A 14,799-nucleotide genomic window follows, 5' to 3' on the forward strand; every position below is an offset into this window, starting at 1 on the left:
GCCTCATCTCCCTACTGCTATAAAAATGTTTCCATTATGAGAACTGTTTTTACCTATGAGGACACCTCATGGCTGAATTAAAATATACCTCTAGTGCCCAAAATCTGTAGACTCTTCTGCTGTTTCAAAATCAAGTCTGATTGATTGGTGTTATGAATGGATGGGTAGATATTTAGAAATAGGGGACCATATGTTCTAGTCTGCCTGAGACCATCCATATGCCTGTTGTCATTATTAATAGTCCTCTCCCTTGCCTCCTCACAGTCCGTCTGCCTGTTGTCGTTATTGATGGTCCTCTCCCTTGCCTCCTCACAGTTCGTCTGCCTGTTGTCATTATTAATAGTACTCACCCTTGCATTCTCAAAATGTACTAGTTTGGGTTGATAAATTATATGGTCACCCTACTTAGAAGGTACAAAGAAAGAATAAAAGAAGAAAGTTCTTCACCCCATCTCAGAATAACCAAGATCTTTATCTTTGCTGGGGTACTAACCCAAGGCAGTTTTTTTTGGATACCATTTTTTAACCTTGACATAGTGGATACATCATTTCTTCCTCCATGTATATTTTTCCTCCATTAAAAAAGAAACAAAAACTTTTTTATACCTGGGTTTGGCTCTTGATTTAGCTCTCAAGGTGGTCCTTGTTTACCTTTTAATAATCACTGCTATTCATCTGTCAATATTTAATTGGTATGATTTATCCCAAAAATGTTTATAGAAAGTCAGTTTTTTGTTTTCAACTCTAGATCTTTGTTCCTGTTCCTCGAGCCTGGTGGTCACCCTTTGGCTTCTGCTAGGCAATCTGTTTCCTCTGCTGGCTGGATTTCTTCTGTGTGTATGGCACTAGGAATGGAAAAGTGGATCTTCAAGATATTCTTTTATGTTATGTTCTTGTGAACAAAGCACAAAGTTTGAGCGAGTGCCAACCTATGCAGGTGGTAGAAGTGGCATTCCTGGCTTTGGCTTGGAAGAATTGACGACCATCAGACCTTGAAGCAGAGCTTCACAGCAGCCTGTCCTCATCAGCAACCCAACCACCTTCATCAGCAACCCAACCACCTCATCAGCAACCCAACCACCTCGTCAGCAACCCAACCACTTTCATCAGCAACCCAACCACCTCATCAGCAACCCAACCACCTTCATCAGCAACCCAGCCACCTCATCAGCAACCCAGCCACCTTCATCTGCAACCCAACCACCTTCATCGGCAACCCACCTTCATCCACAACCCAACCACCTTCATCAGCAACCCAACCACCTTCATCAGCAACCCAGCCACCTTCATCAGCAACCCAACCACCTCATCTTGGAGAAGGAGAAGGAATTGCAAGCCACCAAGTCTTCATTTTTCAGGATTTGTAATCTTCCCAAAGTTTTCCTTTGAAAATAGTATAATGAGTGGAATTCTCAGAGTGATTACATACCTCAACATTTTTATTAACATACAACAATGGGAAAGTTCATCATCCATATACTGCAGTAACTTAAACAACAGCCAATTATTGTAAGATTAGAATTGGAGATCTTGTCCTCAAAAGTATAAATTGTCCTTTGATTTATAGAAAATAATTGAATTGGGATTTCTACATATTATTATTATACCTATTTTAAATTTAATGGCAGCCAGGTATGGTGGTGCCTGCCTGTAGTTCCAGCTACTTGGGAGGCTGAGGCAGGAGGATCGCTTGAGCCCAGGAGTTCAAGGCTGCAGTGAGCTATGATTGCACCACTGTATTCTAGCCTGCACAATAGAGTGAGACCCTGTATCTTTAACAACAAAAAAAAATAATGGCTGGTATATAGTAAACTTAATTCACTGTTCCCATTGTTTGTTCTAAAGAATTTTTTAAAATAATGTTTCATTAAATCTTATGATTTAACCGTGCTTGCCCTTTTTGCCAGCTATGTGGCAGTTTACGGCAGAACTGCTGTCAGTGTGCTGGTAGCCCTCTATTCATCCCTCTTCAGAGCCCAGCTTCCAGAACTGCTGTCAGTGTGCTAGTAGCCCCCTGTGTTCATCCCTCTTCAGAGCTCAGCTTCTGGTTGTATTCTCCATGAGTTTAATAATGACATGAAAAAATGTGGAAGCCGAGAGAGTAAAATACTCTGCCCTGTAAAAACATGGAAGACATGCAAACAGAAAAAAACATAATTGTATTGTTTTAGATAATACTTAAGACAGCTGTGATCCAACAAAAACAGAGCTATTCCTTTGTGACCGATGAAGATAAAAAGAAATTCTGGTAAAGACAGGTATGCAGTTTTTTAAAATGGGTTAAGAAATTGTTGCAGAAGAATTTCTAACATCTGAAAATTGTTTTATGTATAAGAAGGATGGTCTGAATTGTGTACTAATAGCAAGGTATAAGTTTGGTGTAGAGCCTATCCAGTAGCGTCCACTGTACCACTTTTAAGTAAGACTCAGTCCACAGAAGCTGGAAGATTGCCTTTGCTTTAAATATCCTTTACCTTCTGCATTTGACACTCCTCCTATTACTACATAGATTCTGGTCCCCAGAAGCAATTTTACACTGGTACTAGAGCTTACCAGCCCCATTTAGTAATTCCTATTTGAAATTTCTTAATGTCTAGATGAGGTTTAACAAGAATATGAAAAGAAAAAACAAAAAATATATTCATGAATGATAGGTGATGCTCATTCTTTCTCTCAAGCTAACGAAGTCCTATGGCATTGTAACCACAACCCTCGGACAGACTCCCCCTATTCCTCCTTTCCTCGTCCTTCCCTGCTTTTCATCCATTCAGCATATAGCTATTCAGTACTCCATTGAAGAAGTTGTGCTAAATGAGCAAAGCAGCATAATTACTAATAATTAATTCTGATTATTTGGCACTAGAGCCAACAGCAACCCCAGCATAGAGGAAAGTCGCTTTTTTTCAAATGCATAAATTTAAAGTATGTATTTGCATGCAGTTTTAAATGGGAGGTATTTGTCATTGTGAAAAGCTGGGAATCTCAAACATAGTCAACTTAACTAAAAAGAAGCTAATACAGGTTGAGCATTCCTAATCCAAAAATCCGGAATCCAAATTGCTCCAAAATCTGAAACTTTCTGAATGCTGACCTGATACCACAAGTGGAAAATTCCACATATAAGTACTTAACACAAACTTTGTTTCATGCACAAACTACTAAAAATATTGTATAAAATTACCTTCAGGCAGTGTGTGTAGTTAAATATGAAACATGAATTTCATGTTTAGACTTGGGTCCATGCCCAAGATACCTCATTAGGTATCTGTAAATATCCAAAATCCAAAAAAAAGTCTGAAATGTGAAACACTTCTGGTCCCAAGCATTTCAGTAAGTGATGCTCAACCTGCGTAATGGTCTGCGGGCCAGTGCTCATTTTCTGCCTATGTTGTACATACTTTAAATTGTGCAAAGTCAAAGAAAAGCAAAGAGTCTATTTTTAAAGAAACTTACAATAATCTAAACATATACTTCTTATGATTATGAATCATCCTGCAAAGGTGTATAAAGAATTTTACCAAAAATACAATGAATTAATCATATATTTGAGAGTCACAGTGATAGGTTCAACTATATTTTGACGGTTGTGTAGTGGCACTATTGTTTCTGAGCATGGTGCTTTTTATACTTGAAATATATTTTTGCTTTATTTTTTATTGATATAATTATATTTGCACTAATGGCTTTCTGAAGAAAATATTATAGATGACATTTTTTGTATATATATTTATTAAGCTTGGGAACCTGGTCGCCCAGTGTTTTCTCTGGACAAATGTGAAACTGGATAAAGTATGGATAAAGTCTTGAGTTCCTCAGGGTAACTGTGTTGATGTCTCCCGTCCTCTTCAGTAAGGCTTGAATATGATTTTACTGATCATTGATTCTGCATAGTGTACCCAGCAAGACTTAGAAGGACACTGAACCTGTCAGAGATTTTAAGAGGCACATTTTAGTCACTTTGAATAGGATAGTGGCGGGCGCGGTGACTGAAGCCTGTAATCCCAGCACTTTGGGAGGCCAAGGTGAGCGGATCACGAGATCAGAAGTTTGAGGTTACAGTGAGCTGATCACATCACTGCACTACAGCCTGGATGACGGAGTGAGACTTTCTTGGGGGAAAAAAAAATGACAGTGAAGCAGACTTTTAGAATCCGAGATGTCATTGCAGAATTATTGGTATAAAATACAGCTGCAAAGTGAAGAAATTGAAATGGCCACACGTTGATATCCTGTGGCAGGTTATACCCTCCACGTTAGCAAAGACAAAGCCACGTCGCTGTGTTAAGAGGGACAGGCTGGGCCGGCTGCAGCTGTAGGAGCGAGGGACAGGCTGGGCCGGCTGCAGCTGTAGGAGTGAGGGACAGGCTGGGCCGGCTGCAGCTGTAGGAAGTGAGGGACAGGCTGGGCCGGCTGCAGCTGTAGGAGTGAGGGACGCAGGGAAGGAATGGGGAGCAGCAATTTGGGGACAGTAGACGAGTCACTTTCTGACTCAAGAAGGGTCAAGTACGTATTAAAAACTGACTACCTTGGTTTTCTGTTCAGACTTAGGCTCATTTTGATCATTTTAAGGTCCCAGTTGTCAAAAATATCAAGTGAATTTTTCTCAGGTTTTCAGGAACAAAATTTACAGGAAGGAAGCAAAAGCCATGTCAGTAGCCTTGAGCTGACAGCTTTAAAGAAACTGGCAGACAGGTAGGTTGTCCTCATATAGATCCTTCCAGTATTCTCCTGAAAAACATCCTTTTATTTCTTAAAACCAGTAACCCTTACATTTTTCCTATGGGATACTTATTTTTGTTGAGATCAAATAGACATTCTATAAATGTTATAAATTATGCTTGCAGTTAGTTTTCAGCCTGTCTAGGCTTAAGGTTTATCAGTATTTGAATTTGAAACATCATTTTATGAGGTTTAGTTTTAGGAAGATAAATATATCAAAGTATTTCATAAAGTTGTATCAATGTTCCTTCTAACATTGGAAGACTTACTGACTGAGGCCATCTGTGAACGACTGGGCGATCTCTCAGAATCCTTTCAGCTCTAATACCCTCCGACTGACACTCACCCAGAATTGCTGTCTGTGCTGGCTGTGATCTGCCTCCAGGAGCATACGCCACCCTGCATGCTGTGTTCATCACAGTGTCTGTGCTCGGTACCTTACCACTGTCCGCGTCCTTGGACGCTGAATGGACAGAGAGGAGCCTGTCTCTCAGGGCACATGAGTCGTCGTGGCAGGAGACGGGCCTCAGTCACAGCGTCACAGACCCTTGTCACAGTGGACACGAGTGATTCCTGCTGTGTCCTTGCAGCCCAGGGGGACTAACAAGATTTTAATGAAGTCTGTGTTACTCATTCTGAAGAAAAGAACTTACCTGAGAGGAGGAATATTTTTTTAATATATATTGGGTCGGGGATGCGGGGATGGGGAGGGAGTGGTTAATTGTTTTATGTTTACATTTTTAACAAGTAAAATAGAAGATTTAAGAACTAATATTTATGGTATTGAACTTTAAGTGTAATATATTCCTTAGAAAAACACAACTTTAATAAAAATGGAAACTAATTTGCATCCTGTCTTTATTTAACACCATCAGTTTTTTAAAAACCTGGATGAGGGCTGGGCACTGTGGCTCACGCCTGTAATCCCAGCACTTTGGGAGGCCGAGGTGGAAGGATCGCTTGAGCCCAGGAATTTGAGACCAGCGTCGCAAATTCAAATAGGGAGGCTGTGTCTCTACAAAAAATAAAAATAAAAAATTAGGTGTGGTAGAGCACACCTGTAGTCCCAGCCACTTGGGAGGCTGAGGTGGGAGGATCACTTGAGCTGGGGAGTTAGAGGCTGCAGTGAGCCAAGGTCACACCACTGCATTCCAGCGTGGATGACAGAGCAAGATCCTGTCTCTAAAACAGTCATGGACTCTCTTTGGGGAAGACAAGGTGTTTATTACAAAATATAATTCAGTTTCTACTTAAAGGTGAGTAAAATTGTCCTACTTAAAGAATGAAGACAGGTCTAGTTAAGCAGGAAAGAGCGGACTAAAGCAAGTCATAGACAATTTGGTCTATGCTGTGGGCCAGAAGCTTCGTTGCATGACCAGCCTGGCACATTCAAGCACCACACTCGACACAGTGGCATCAAATAGGCTGTGGCTGTAGTCCTGGATTCCCATGACCTGCGTGTAGCACAAGAGAATGTCCCAGGAGGTCCCTTCCTCAGGTGCATTTAGGGCCATTCTGCCTGTGACTTGGAGCCAAGTGCTTTGTGAAATTGATCCAGTATCGTGTGCGTGTCTTAATTGTTGGACTGAGATCTTTGTGGGGATTTTCTAATATGTTGTTTTTAAAGTTTTACAGATTGCATATAAGTAGCTAAAACTATATACAATAACCTCAGATAAATACAATATTATGTGCCCAGCATACTGAAGATAAAGCTATATCTCATATATTACTTTGTTTACACTACCTTTGGATATGTTCATAGAATATACTTTATTTAAGGGGGCATTATTACATAAGTCTTTTGTTCACAACCTCACCAGTAGATATGCAGAAATGGAGGAGTTTATTTAGATCACCTTTGTTGGGATCCCATTAGAAGTTCATTTTTTTAAATGTTCAAAATAAATTAGGGAGATGGGTCCAAATATGTGATCCAAATATTTGTCCAAATATTCTAATAGTCGATGCTTTTTCCATTTTATATTATAGAAATATTTTAATGCCTATAGATGTTATGTCTTAGATGCAAAATCATTTTAACTCTCAGTGCCACTCAATTTTTTCAATTTCAGTAGAGACATTAGTGACTCAACAACTTTCTGACATTGCCTTATTTGGAAATACTCAAATCACAGTATCTGAACATCTGGCTTTCCCCCACATTAGGTGTCTCCTAGTGACATTTCAAGAGTGTACAGGCAGATGAGAAGAGGGTTGCCATGTGTTCACACTCATGAGTGTTTATAAGTGTGTAGACAGTGGAGATTTGGATGTATTTGGTTGAAGATACAAACGATGTAAGTGAGGTTGCCACAAAGAATACGAAGAATAGAGTAATTGCTTCTTCAGTACAGCTTGCCTGCTGTATGAGTTTGTTTTCATGCTGCTGATAAAGACACCCAAGACTGGGCAGTTTACAAGAGCAAGCGGTTTAATGGACTTTACATGTCTACATGGCTGGGGAGGCCTCACCGTCATGGCAGGAGGTGAAAGGCACGTTTCACAGGGAAGCAGACAAAAGCAGAGAGCTTGTGTAGGGAAACTCCCCGTTTTAAACCCATCGGATCTCATGAGACTTATTCACTATCACAAGAACAGCACAGGAAACACTTGCCCCCTGATTCAATTGCCCCACTGGGTCCCTCCTGCAAATGTGGGAATTCAAGATGAGATTTGGGTGGAGATGAAACCGCCTTTTCAAAATTATGATTGAGACAGTGAAAGAGATCCAACTTAACCGACTCCATCTTGCTTCTAACCTCCAAGCTGTCCTTGTTCATTCCTGGGCGAAGGCTGAGCTAACTTGGGGGGAAACTTAGTTTATAGTTTAAAACAAAGACGGTAACAGCCCTTTCCCAAAGCAGACCTCCTTCTTGTCTGAGGACTAGACGAACTTTGTAGGACTAACATTAGCCACAGGATTAGAAATTATGGTTTAGGAGCCATGCAGCTGGAGGCTACAAGATTCTGACCCTCCCTACACTGCTCCTAAGATCAGCGCTTGGGATATTTTTGCAGACCCTGCACTTGATGGATCAGCTGGCACCACCCAGATCGATAAACTGGCTCATCTGATCTTGCGGCTCCGACCCAGGAACTGACTCAGCGCAAGAAGACAGCTCCGAGTCCCTGTGATTTCAGCCCTGACCAATCAGCACCCCCGGCTCACTGGCTCCCCACACCCACCAAGCTGTCCTTAAAAACTCCGCTCCTCGAAAGCTCAGGGAGGCTGATTTGAATAATAATGAAACTCCAGCCTCCCGCACAGCCGCCTCTGTGTGAATTACTCGCTCGCTCTCGCAGTTCCCCTGCCTTGATAAATCAGCTCTGTCTAGGCAGCGGGCAAGGTAGAACCTCTTGGGTGGCTCCAGGGACACAGCCAAACCATATCATTCCGCCCCTGGCCCCTCCCAAGTCTCACGTCCTCACATTTCAAAACCAATCATGGCTTCTCAACAGTCTCCCAAAGTCTTATCTCACCATTAACTCAAAAGTCCACAGTCCAAATTCTCATCCGAGACAAGGCAAGTCCCTTCTGCCTATGAGCCTGTAAAATCAAAAGCAAGTTAGTTACTTCCTAGATACAATGGGTGTATAAGCATTGGGTAAATACAGCCATTCCAAAGGGTAGAAATGGGCCAAAACAAAGGCACTACAAGCCCCATGCACCTGTAATCTTAGCTACTGTAATAGCTGAGGTGGGAGAATCGCTTGAACCAGGAGGCGGAGGTTGCAGTGAGCCAAGATCGCGCCACTGCACTCCAACCCCGGGCGAGAGGGCGAGACTTCTGTCACAAAAACAAAACAAAGCAAAAAACCAATACCAATTACTTCAGCCACCTCTTTTGTTTATTCTTTCAATAGGAAAACGAGGCCAGGCGCAGTGGCTCACGCCTGTAATCCCAGCACTTTGGGAAGCCAAGGTAGGTGGATCACCTGAGGTCAGGCGTTTGAGACCAGCCTGGCCAACATGGCAAAACCCCATCTCTACTAAAGGTACAAAAATTAGCCAGGTGTGGTGGTAGGCGCCTGTAATCCCAGCTACTCGGGAGGCTGAGGCAGGAGAATTGCTTGAACTCGGGAGGTGAAGATTGGAGGGAGCCAAGATCACGCCACTGCACTCCAGCCTGGGCGACAGAGTAAGACTGTCTAAAAAAAAAAAAATTGAGTTCTTACTATATTCCATGCATACTTTGCAACAACTCTGTCAGGCACTTTATTAGGGCATGGAAACACAGGAAACCGAGAGACAGATCCTTGTCCTCCTGGAGCCAGTGAGGCAGGGGACAAGCACGCATTTACACTTGTATAGATGTAAAGTATACACTTGAATTAGATGGATAAACTTCATAGCATGTGATGAGAAGCAGTCAGTGTGAGCAGCAAGGTTACAGATGCAGGAGACTGAGACACCCAATCATGCCAGGCTCTGAGAAAAAAGCAGCTGGGATCTGAGCATGGGGGCTGAACCTCCCCACCCCCATCCACCGTAAGGTAGGATGCGGAGGGAAGGATTAACACATTTGTTAGGTTTAGTGTCTGGGAGCTGGAAAGGAAGTCACCACTGTCTGCTGATCTGAAGAGTATTGAAGGCTGAAGACGGTGTCTGCAAAGAGACATGTTTTGGTGGCGACTCTTTTGGGACCAGTGACTGTCCCGGAAGGCAGTATGTGCCTTTTCAGTCTACAGATTCACTACTTATTTTAAATACTTTTTTTTTTTTTTTTTGAGACACTCTGTCACCCAGGCTGGAGTGCAATGGTGTGATCTCGGCTCACTGCAACCTCCGCCTCCGGGTTCAAGCGATTCTCCTGCCTCAGCCTCCAGAGTAGTTGGGACTACAGGCGCCTGCCACCACACCCGGCTAATTTTTTTGTTGTATTTTTTAGTAGAAACAGGTTTCACCCTGTTGGCCAGGCTGGTCTTGAACTCCTGACCTCAGGTGATTCACCTGCCTCAGCCTCCCAAAGTGTTGGGATTACAGGCATGAGCCATCACGCCTGGGTCAAATAGCTTTTCTTAAATTTGATCTTCAGTTACTGTTTCCAGGGTTCCTCTTCAGGAATGCCAGTTATGTATGTGCTGTCTTCAATTGCTATCACTTTCCCTCTAGTCCTTAATTCTTTATTTCTATTTTAGTGTCTTTTTTCTCATGTCTGCCTCATGTCCTTTATGGTATTTTCAACAACGTCTATTGTGCCAAGTGCCATGGCTCACACAAGTAGCTGGCACCTGTAGTCCCAGCTACTCGGAGGCTGAGGCAGGGGAATTGCTTGAACCCAGGAGGTGGAGCTTGCAGTGAGCTGAGATCGCGCCACTGCACTCCAGCCTGGGCAACAGAGCGAGACTCCGTCTCAAAACAAAACAAAACAAAAGTCTATTGTCTCTTACACTCGCTTCATTTTGTCTCTTTTTGTTGCATGTTTTTCCTAAGCCCACAGTATCTTTCAACATCCACGGAGCTGATGAGTGGAACATTGGAACTCAGTATGGCTGCTGCTGGCTCCACACACCTCAGTCTCTATCGTCTTGGTTGCTAACAGCAACAGTGGCAGAAAAATGGAATATGTTTCATATCTGCCTGCTAAATATTGAGAGTGCATCTGATTGGCAGGACCTAATAGGCTTCTCAAAGGGGTCTCAGAAATGCATACCCTTGGCTGGCACGGTAGCTCACTCCTGTAATCCCAGCAATTTGGGAGGCCGAGGCGGCAGGATCACCTGAGGTCAGGAGTTCGAGACCACCTTGGCCAACATGGCAAAACCCTCGTCTCTACTAAAAATACAAAAATTAGTCCAGTGTGGTAGGGGCACCTGTAATCCCAGCTACTCGGGAAGCAGAGGCAGGAGAATCGCTTGAACCTGAGAGGTTGAGGTTGCAGTGGGCCGAGATCACCCATTCCCTTTTTTTTTTTATACTTTTTTTTTTAAATTCTGTCAGCAGCATTTCCCATTTTTACATCGCCCAAAACAAGTTCTTGGCAGCTCCATTAGGCGAGATTGCAGGGTGCATCTGTGATTAGATCCGTGCAGCTTGGAGGTCGGTTCCGCACGCGGGAGGGTCCCGAAAGCCGGGTCTGTCCAGCGTCTTGCTGCAGTGGTTGCGGGGGCTCAACCAGCTCGCGCTGACAGCTTCAATATCGCTGTCAGGAAGATCCTCAAAATCCGCAGCATTGCAGCGCCGACGAAAACACCGGCCATGGCCTTTCGGCCGCGCTGGAGAGCAGGACCCGCCGCGTGGGCCCGTGATCCGTGGACAGAGGACGCGCGCCGGGTCTGTGTTCCGCGCTCGTGAAGCACCGTCAGGGATTTGGCCGAGCGGCGCGGCCACATCAAGGGCATCGGGAAGGTCATCATCCACGACCCGCCGCGGCCGCCCCTCGCCAAGGTGGTCTCCGGGATCCGCAGCGGTTCCAGAAGCAGACGGAGCCGCCGAGGGCTTCGCACGGGCCCGTCTGTGAGCCCAGCTCCACCTGGCACCGCGCTCCCTGTGGGCACCGCGTCCGAGGGTCCGTGTGCTGCCTGGTGATGCCCGGAGACCGCGGCAAGCTGCGGGCATCGGGGAACGGGGCCACCGTTGTCTCCCCCAACCCCGAGACCCAGAGGACCGTGAGAAGCCGCCTCTGGCTCCTCGGCCAACAGAGCTTGGTTGCTGTGGCGGCTGGAGGTGGCCGCACGGACAAACCCTCCTCGAAGGCTGCCGGGCCCACCGCAAATATAAGGCAAAGAGGAACCGCTGGCCACGAGGACGGGGAGTGGCCGTGAACCCTGCGGAGCATCCTTTCGGAGGTGGCCGCCACCGGCACCTCGGGCGCTCCCCGCGATCCACAGAGAAGCCCCTGCTGGCCTCAAAGTGGGTCTCCTTGCTGCCCCCCGGACTGGACGTCTCCGGGAACTAAGACTTCAGGAGAAAGAACTAGTGCTGACAGGCTCAGTAAAGTTTGTCTTTATGCAATAACAATAATAATAATAAGAAGAAGAAGAATAATAAATAATAATAATAATAATAATAATAATAATAATAAAGGCCAGGCGCTGTGGCTCATGCCTGTAATCCCAGCACTTTGGGAGGCCAAGGCGGGTGGATCACCTGAGATCAGGAGTTCGAGACCATCCTGGCTAACACGGTGAAACCCCGTCTCTACTAAAAATACAAAAAATTCCCTGGGCATGGTGGCGGGCGCTTGTAGTCCCAGCTACTCGGGAGGCTGAGGCAGGAGAATGGCGTGAACCCAGGAGGCCGAGCTTGCAGTGAGTCGAGATCCTGCCACTGCACTCCAGCCTGGGCAACAGAGCGAGACTCCGTCTCAAAAAAAAAAAAAAAAAGATTGAATTCATTGAAAATCACTGAACAATAACAAATGAATAAGACAGATGAGGCCCCTGCCGTCCTGGTGCTCCTGTCTGATGAGGGAAGCTAACATGTTTTAAGACCAGATGAGATGGTGCTGGTGATGAAAGCCATTAGCAAAGTGACATGAGCTAGAAAGACAGTGATGGAGTTTTCCAAACACAGTGACAGCACAGACCCCTCCAAGAGGTGACTTTTGGGCAGAAACTTGAGAGATGTGGAGGGGGCCATGGAGAAAGACCAGCCCCTGGAGCGATTCCAGGAGTAAAGACCCAGCACCAGGAGGGTGATGGAATGTCCTGTCCTGACCTGTGCGTCCTTCATGCTTCCTTCCTCAGTGGTGCACAAACAGAAACATGGGGCAATTCCGCTCAGGGTCCATGGAGGAAGCAGGAAGCAGCCGCACTGCAGAGCCGTGGTGCGGATGAAATCTGGCCCAACAGTGAAGCTAGAAGCAGGTGCTGCTTACTGCTGACCAGAACACAGGTCATGAAGCATAACCACCCCCTGAAGGCACGTCCAGGGCCAGACCAGCTGGCCGGGCTGCCAGCATCTTAGTAGAGATCCCAGGAGATCAGATGAGCTGGTTTGGGGGGGACGGCGGGGAAAACAGGAAAGCTTCAGAAAATTCCACGGGACCCATGACGCTTAGCATGAACTTCCCCCAACTGGGATCTGTTTGGTGTTGCTGGTTCTAAAGAGTTGGTCCCACCATCCCCACCTGCCCGTTGCCCCATCAGGGGAAAACTCAGGGTGGGGTCCACAGAAACAATCCTCATAGAAGGGGAAAGGGTGTTTCTCATCCAAAACCAAGGAAGGAAACCCATAAAACATCACTCATAAGAAGCAGAGGGGCCTGCAGGGAGAAACAGGATTCTGCTGCTCATGTGGGTACCTGCTTCCCAGCAGGAAAGGGACCATTCGGGATAGAGGGGCTAAGTGGACCCTGGGCTGTGGGGTTAGGAGAGCAGGTGCTGTAGCTGACCCCAGGGCCCTGGGCCATCCCTCCTGGTTCCCCTTGGCCCTGTCCACACCTTTGTAAACAGCTCCTTCTTAATTACCCTTCAATAGCTTAGAGGTCCCTGCCAGCACCTGACTGCCACATTCCCCAAAGGGACCAGGGTCCTTGGCACAGGAGCTGAGGTTTCTATAGGCACAGAGAAAACACTGTCCCAACTGTTGGAATGGAGTTGGGAGTGGAAAAAGAGAATGTTTGTTCTCAATTCTTCCACTTATCAATTGTTTCCTTTTATCACATGAAGGCTGTGTGGCATTCTGTAGTAATCTAAATAATTACAAATTATGTTCTTAAAAGAAACTGCTCAGTGCGATGCCTGACACAAGGTGGAACTCCACTGAGAAGCCAGGGTGCCATGATTACAAACAAGGACTCCAGGTGCAGACTGCTTGGTTCAAACCTGGATCAGCAGTATGAATTTTTGCAACTGTCTGTATTGCTCTTTGCCCCAGCTTTTTTCACCTAAAAACTAGAAGTAAAAACAAAGTTATTGTGAAAATTAAATGAAATAAAGTAAGCAAAGTGCCTACAACAACACCCTCAGGCACACAGTCAGTATTAAACATGTGTTTTTCATTATTACCCTTAATGAAGTAAAAGTGGCAGCAGCCATGAGCCCGGGGTTTCTCTGGCACAGGCATCAGAGACCCTACCTTTAACATTCTCCTTTTATTCATTTGACCCTGATAAGGAAGGAGTCTCACGGGAGAGGAGCAAGCATCCACCTTGGGGCCAGACAGTCCATGGTCAAAGTTGCACTCCACCACTGTTCAGCTGTGTGACTTTGGGCAAGTGACTTTCCTTCTCTGATCCTCATGTTCCTTTTTGGTAAAAACAGCACAATGACAGGGATTGGAAGAGCCAACAGAAAAATGTGTGTCTTAGTTTGGGTTTCCTGGAAGTAGATCCTGAGGCAAAGATTCAAATACAAAAATTTTATTTGGAGAGGACTCTAGGACAGTAATTCTAGTGCCAGTTCTTCCTTAGGGTGCTAATCCCAGGAAACACCAGTAGAGGAGTGGGGAACTGAGACAGGAAAGGAATGAAGCAGTTAAAGGGACTTTCATCAAGAAAGTTTCCACTGTGGGCAGCCAGGACTCAGCCTGGATGGATACCTCTGAGAGACAGCATAGAACACGTGCCTCAGAGTCATCCCACCCAGAGCAAGGGAGTTGGGGTATTTATCCACCAATACTCACCAGTCACTCTTCAGGGCTCCTTCCAAGGGCACGATTCCTCCAGAATGCCCTGCCTGCACTGCAAGGGTCAGGCCTGGTGTTGAGGGCAAGGCCCCTGACAGCACCTCCAGCAATAAGCAGGAACACAGCCTGGTGTGGACAGTTTCAGTCACTCAGTGACTCCAACACAGACACAACACACACACTCCAACACCAACACAGTGCAAATGTACATACACAGACATGCATGCATGACTGTTGCCCACTTAGATCCTGGTGACTCCATGGAATAGACAATAAGGCAGGAATTGAGGGAAGAGCAAAATTAAGGGGAGTGAAGGTCTTGGGAACAAAATGCAAATTTAGGCAGAAAATCAAGGGGGAAGAGGAGTGGCTTGGACACCAAATGCCTGCTGGATGGCACCTGCTCTACATACACTGTCACTAATTCTCCAAGCAGGCTTGTGGGGTAGAAGAAATTCACCTCAATCTACAGATGGCAGCAATTTAGTTCAGAAAACAGAACTGAT

General features: G+C 45.5%; 2 protein-coding genes across 11 annotated transcripts in view; one reads left to right on the forward strand and one right to left on the reverse strand.

Moving 5' to 3' along the window:
* LMLN (leishmanolysin like peptidase) overlaps positions 1-7,986 on the forward strand; it is an 84,007-nt gene extending 76,021 nt beyond the window's left edge. For 6 of the 10 annotated variants that reach the window (XM_054480584.2, XM_063661396.1, XM_054480585.2 and 3 more), the window contains one exon: positions 749-5,563. In XM_054480584.2, coding sequence (XP_054336559.1) covers positions 749-849 — 101 coding nt within the window. In that variant the 3' untranslated portion in view covers positions 850-5,563. Of the gene's footprint in view, positions 1-748; positions 5,564-7,740 lie in introns of those variants that run through there. The other 4 variants (XM_054480586.1, XM_054480590.1, XM_063661397.1 and 1 more) reach the window with 1 other exon arrangement.
* The window catches only part of LOC129032779 (putative ankyrin repeat domain-containing protein 19), a 46,331-nt gene continuing 39,461 nt past the window's right edge, over positions 7,930-14,799 (reverse strand). The window contains exons 3-5 of the transcript XR_008501462.1: positions 14,291-14,419; positions 12,383-13,912; positions 7,930-8,269 (exon numbers count right to left, since the gene is read on the reverse strand). The gene's annotated coding sequence lies outside the window, so the exon portion shown is untranslated. The remainder of the gene's footprint in view (positions 8,270-12,382; positions 13,913-14,290; positions 14,420-14,799) is intronic.

Source organism: Pongo pygmaeus, chromosome 2 (assembly GCF_028885625.2).
Source record: "Pongo pygmaeus isolate AG05252 chromosome 2, NHGRI_mPonPyg2-v2.0_pri, whole genome shotgun sequence".
NCBI classification, from domain to species: Eukaryota; Metazoa; Chordata; class Mammalia; order Primates; family Hominidae; genus Pongo; species Pongo pygmaeus.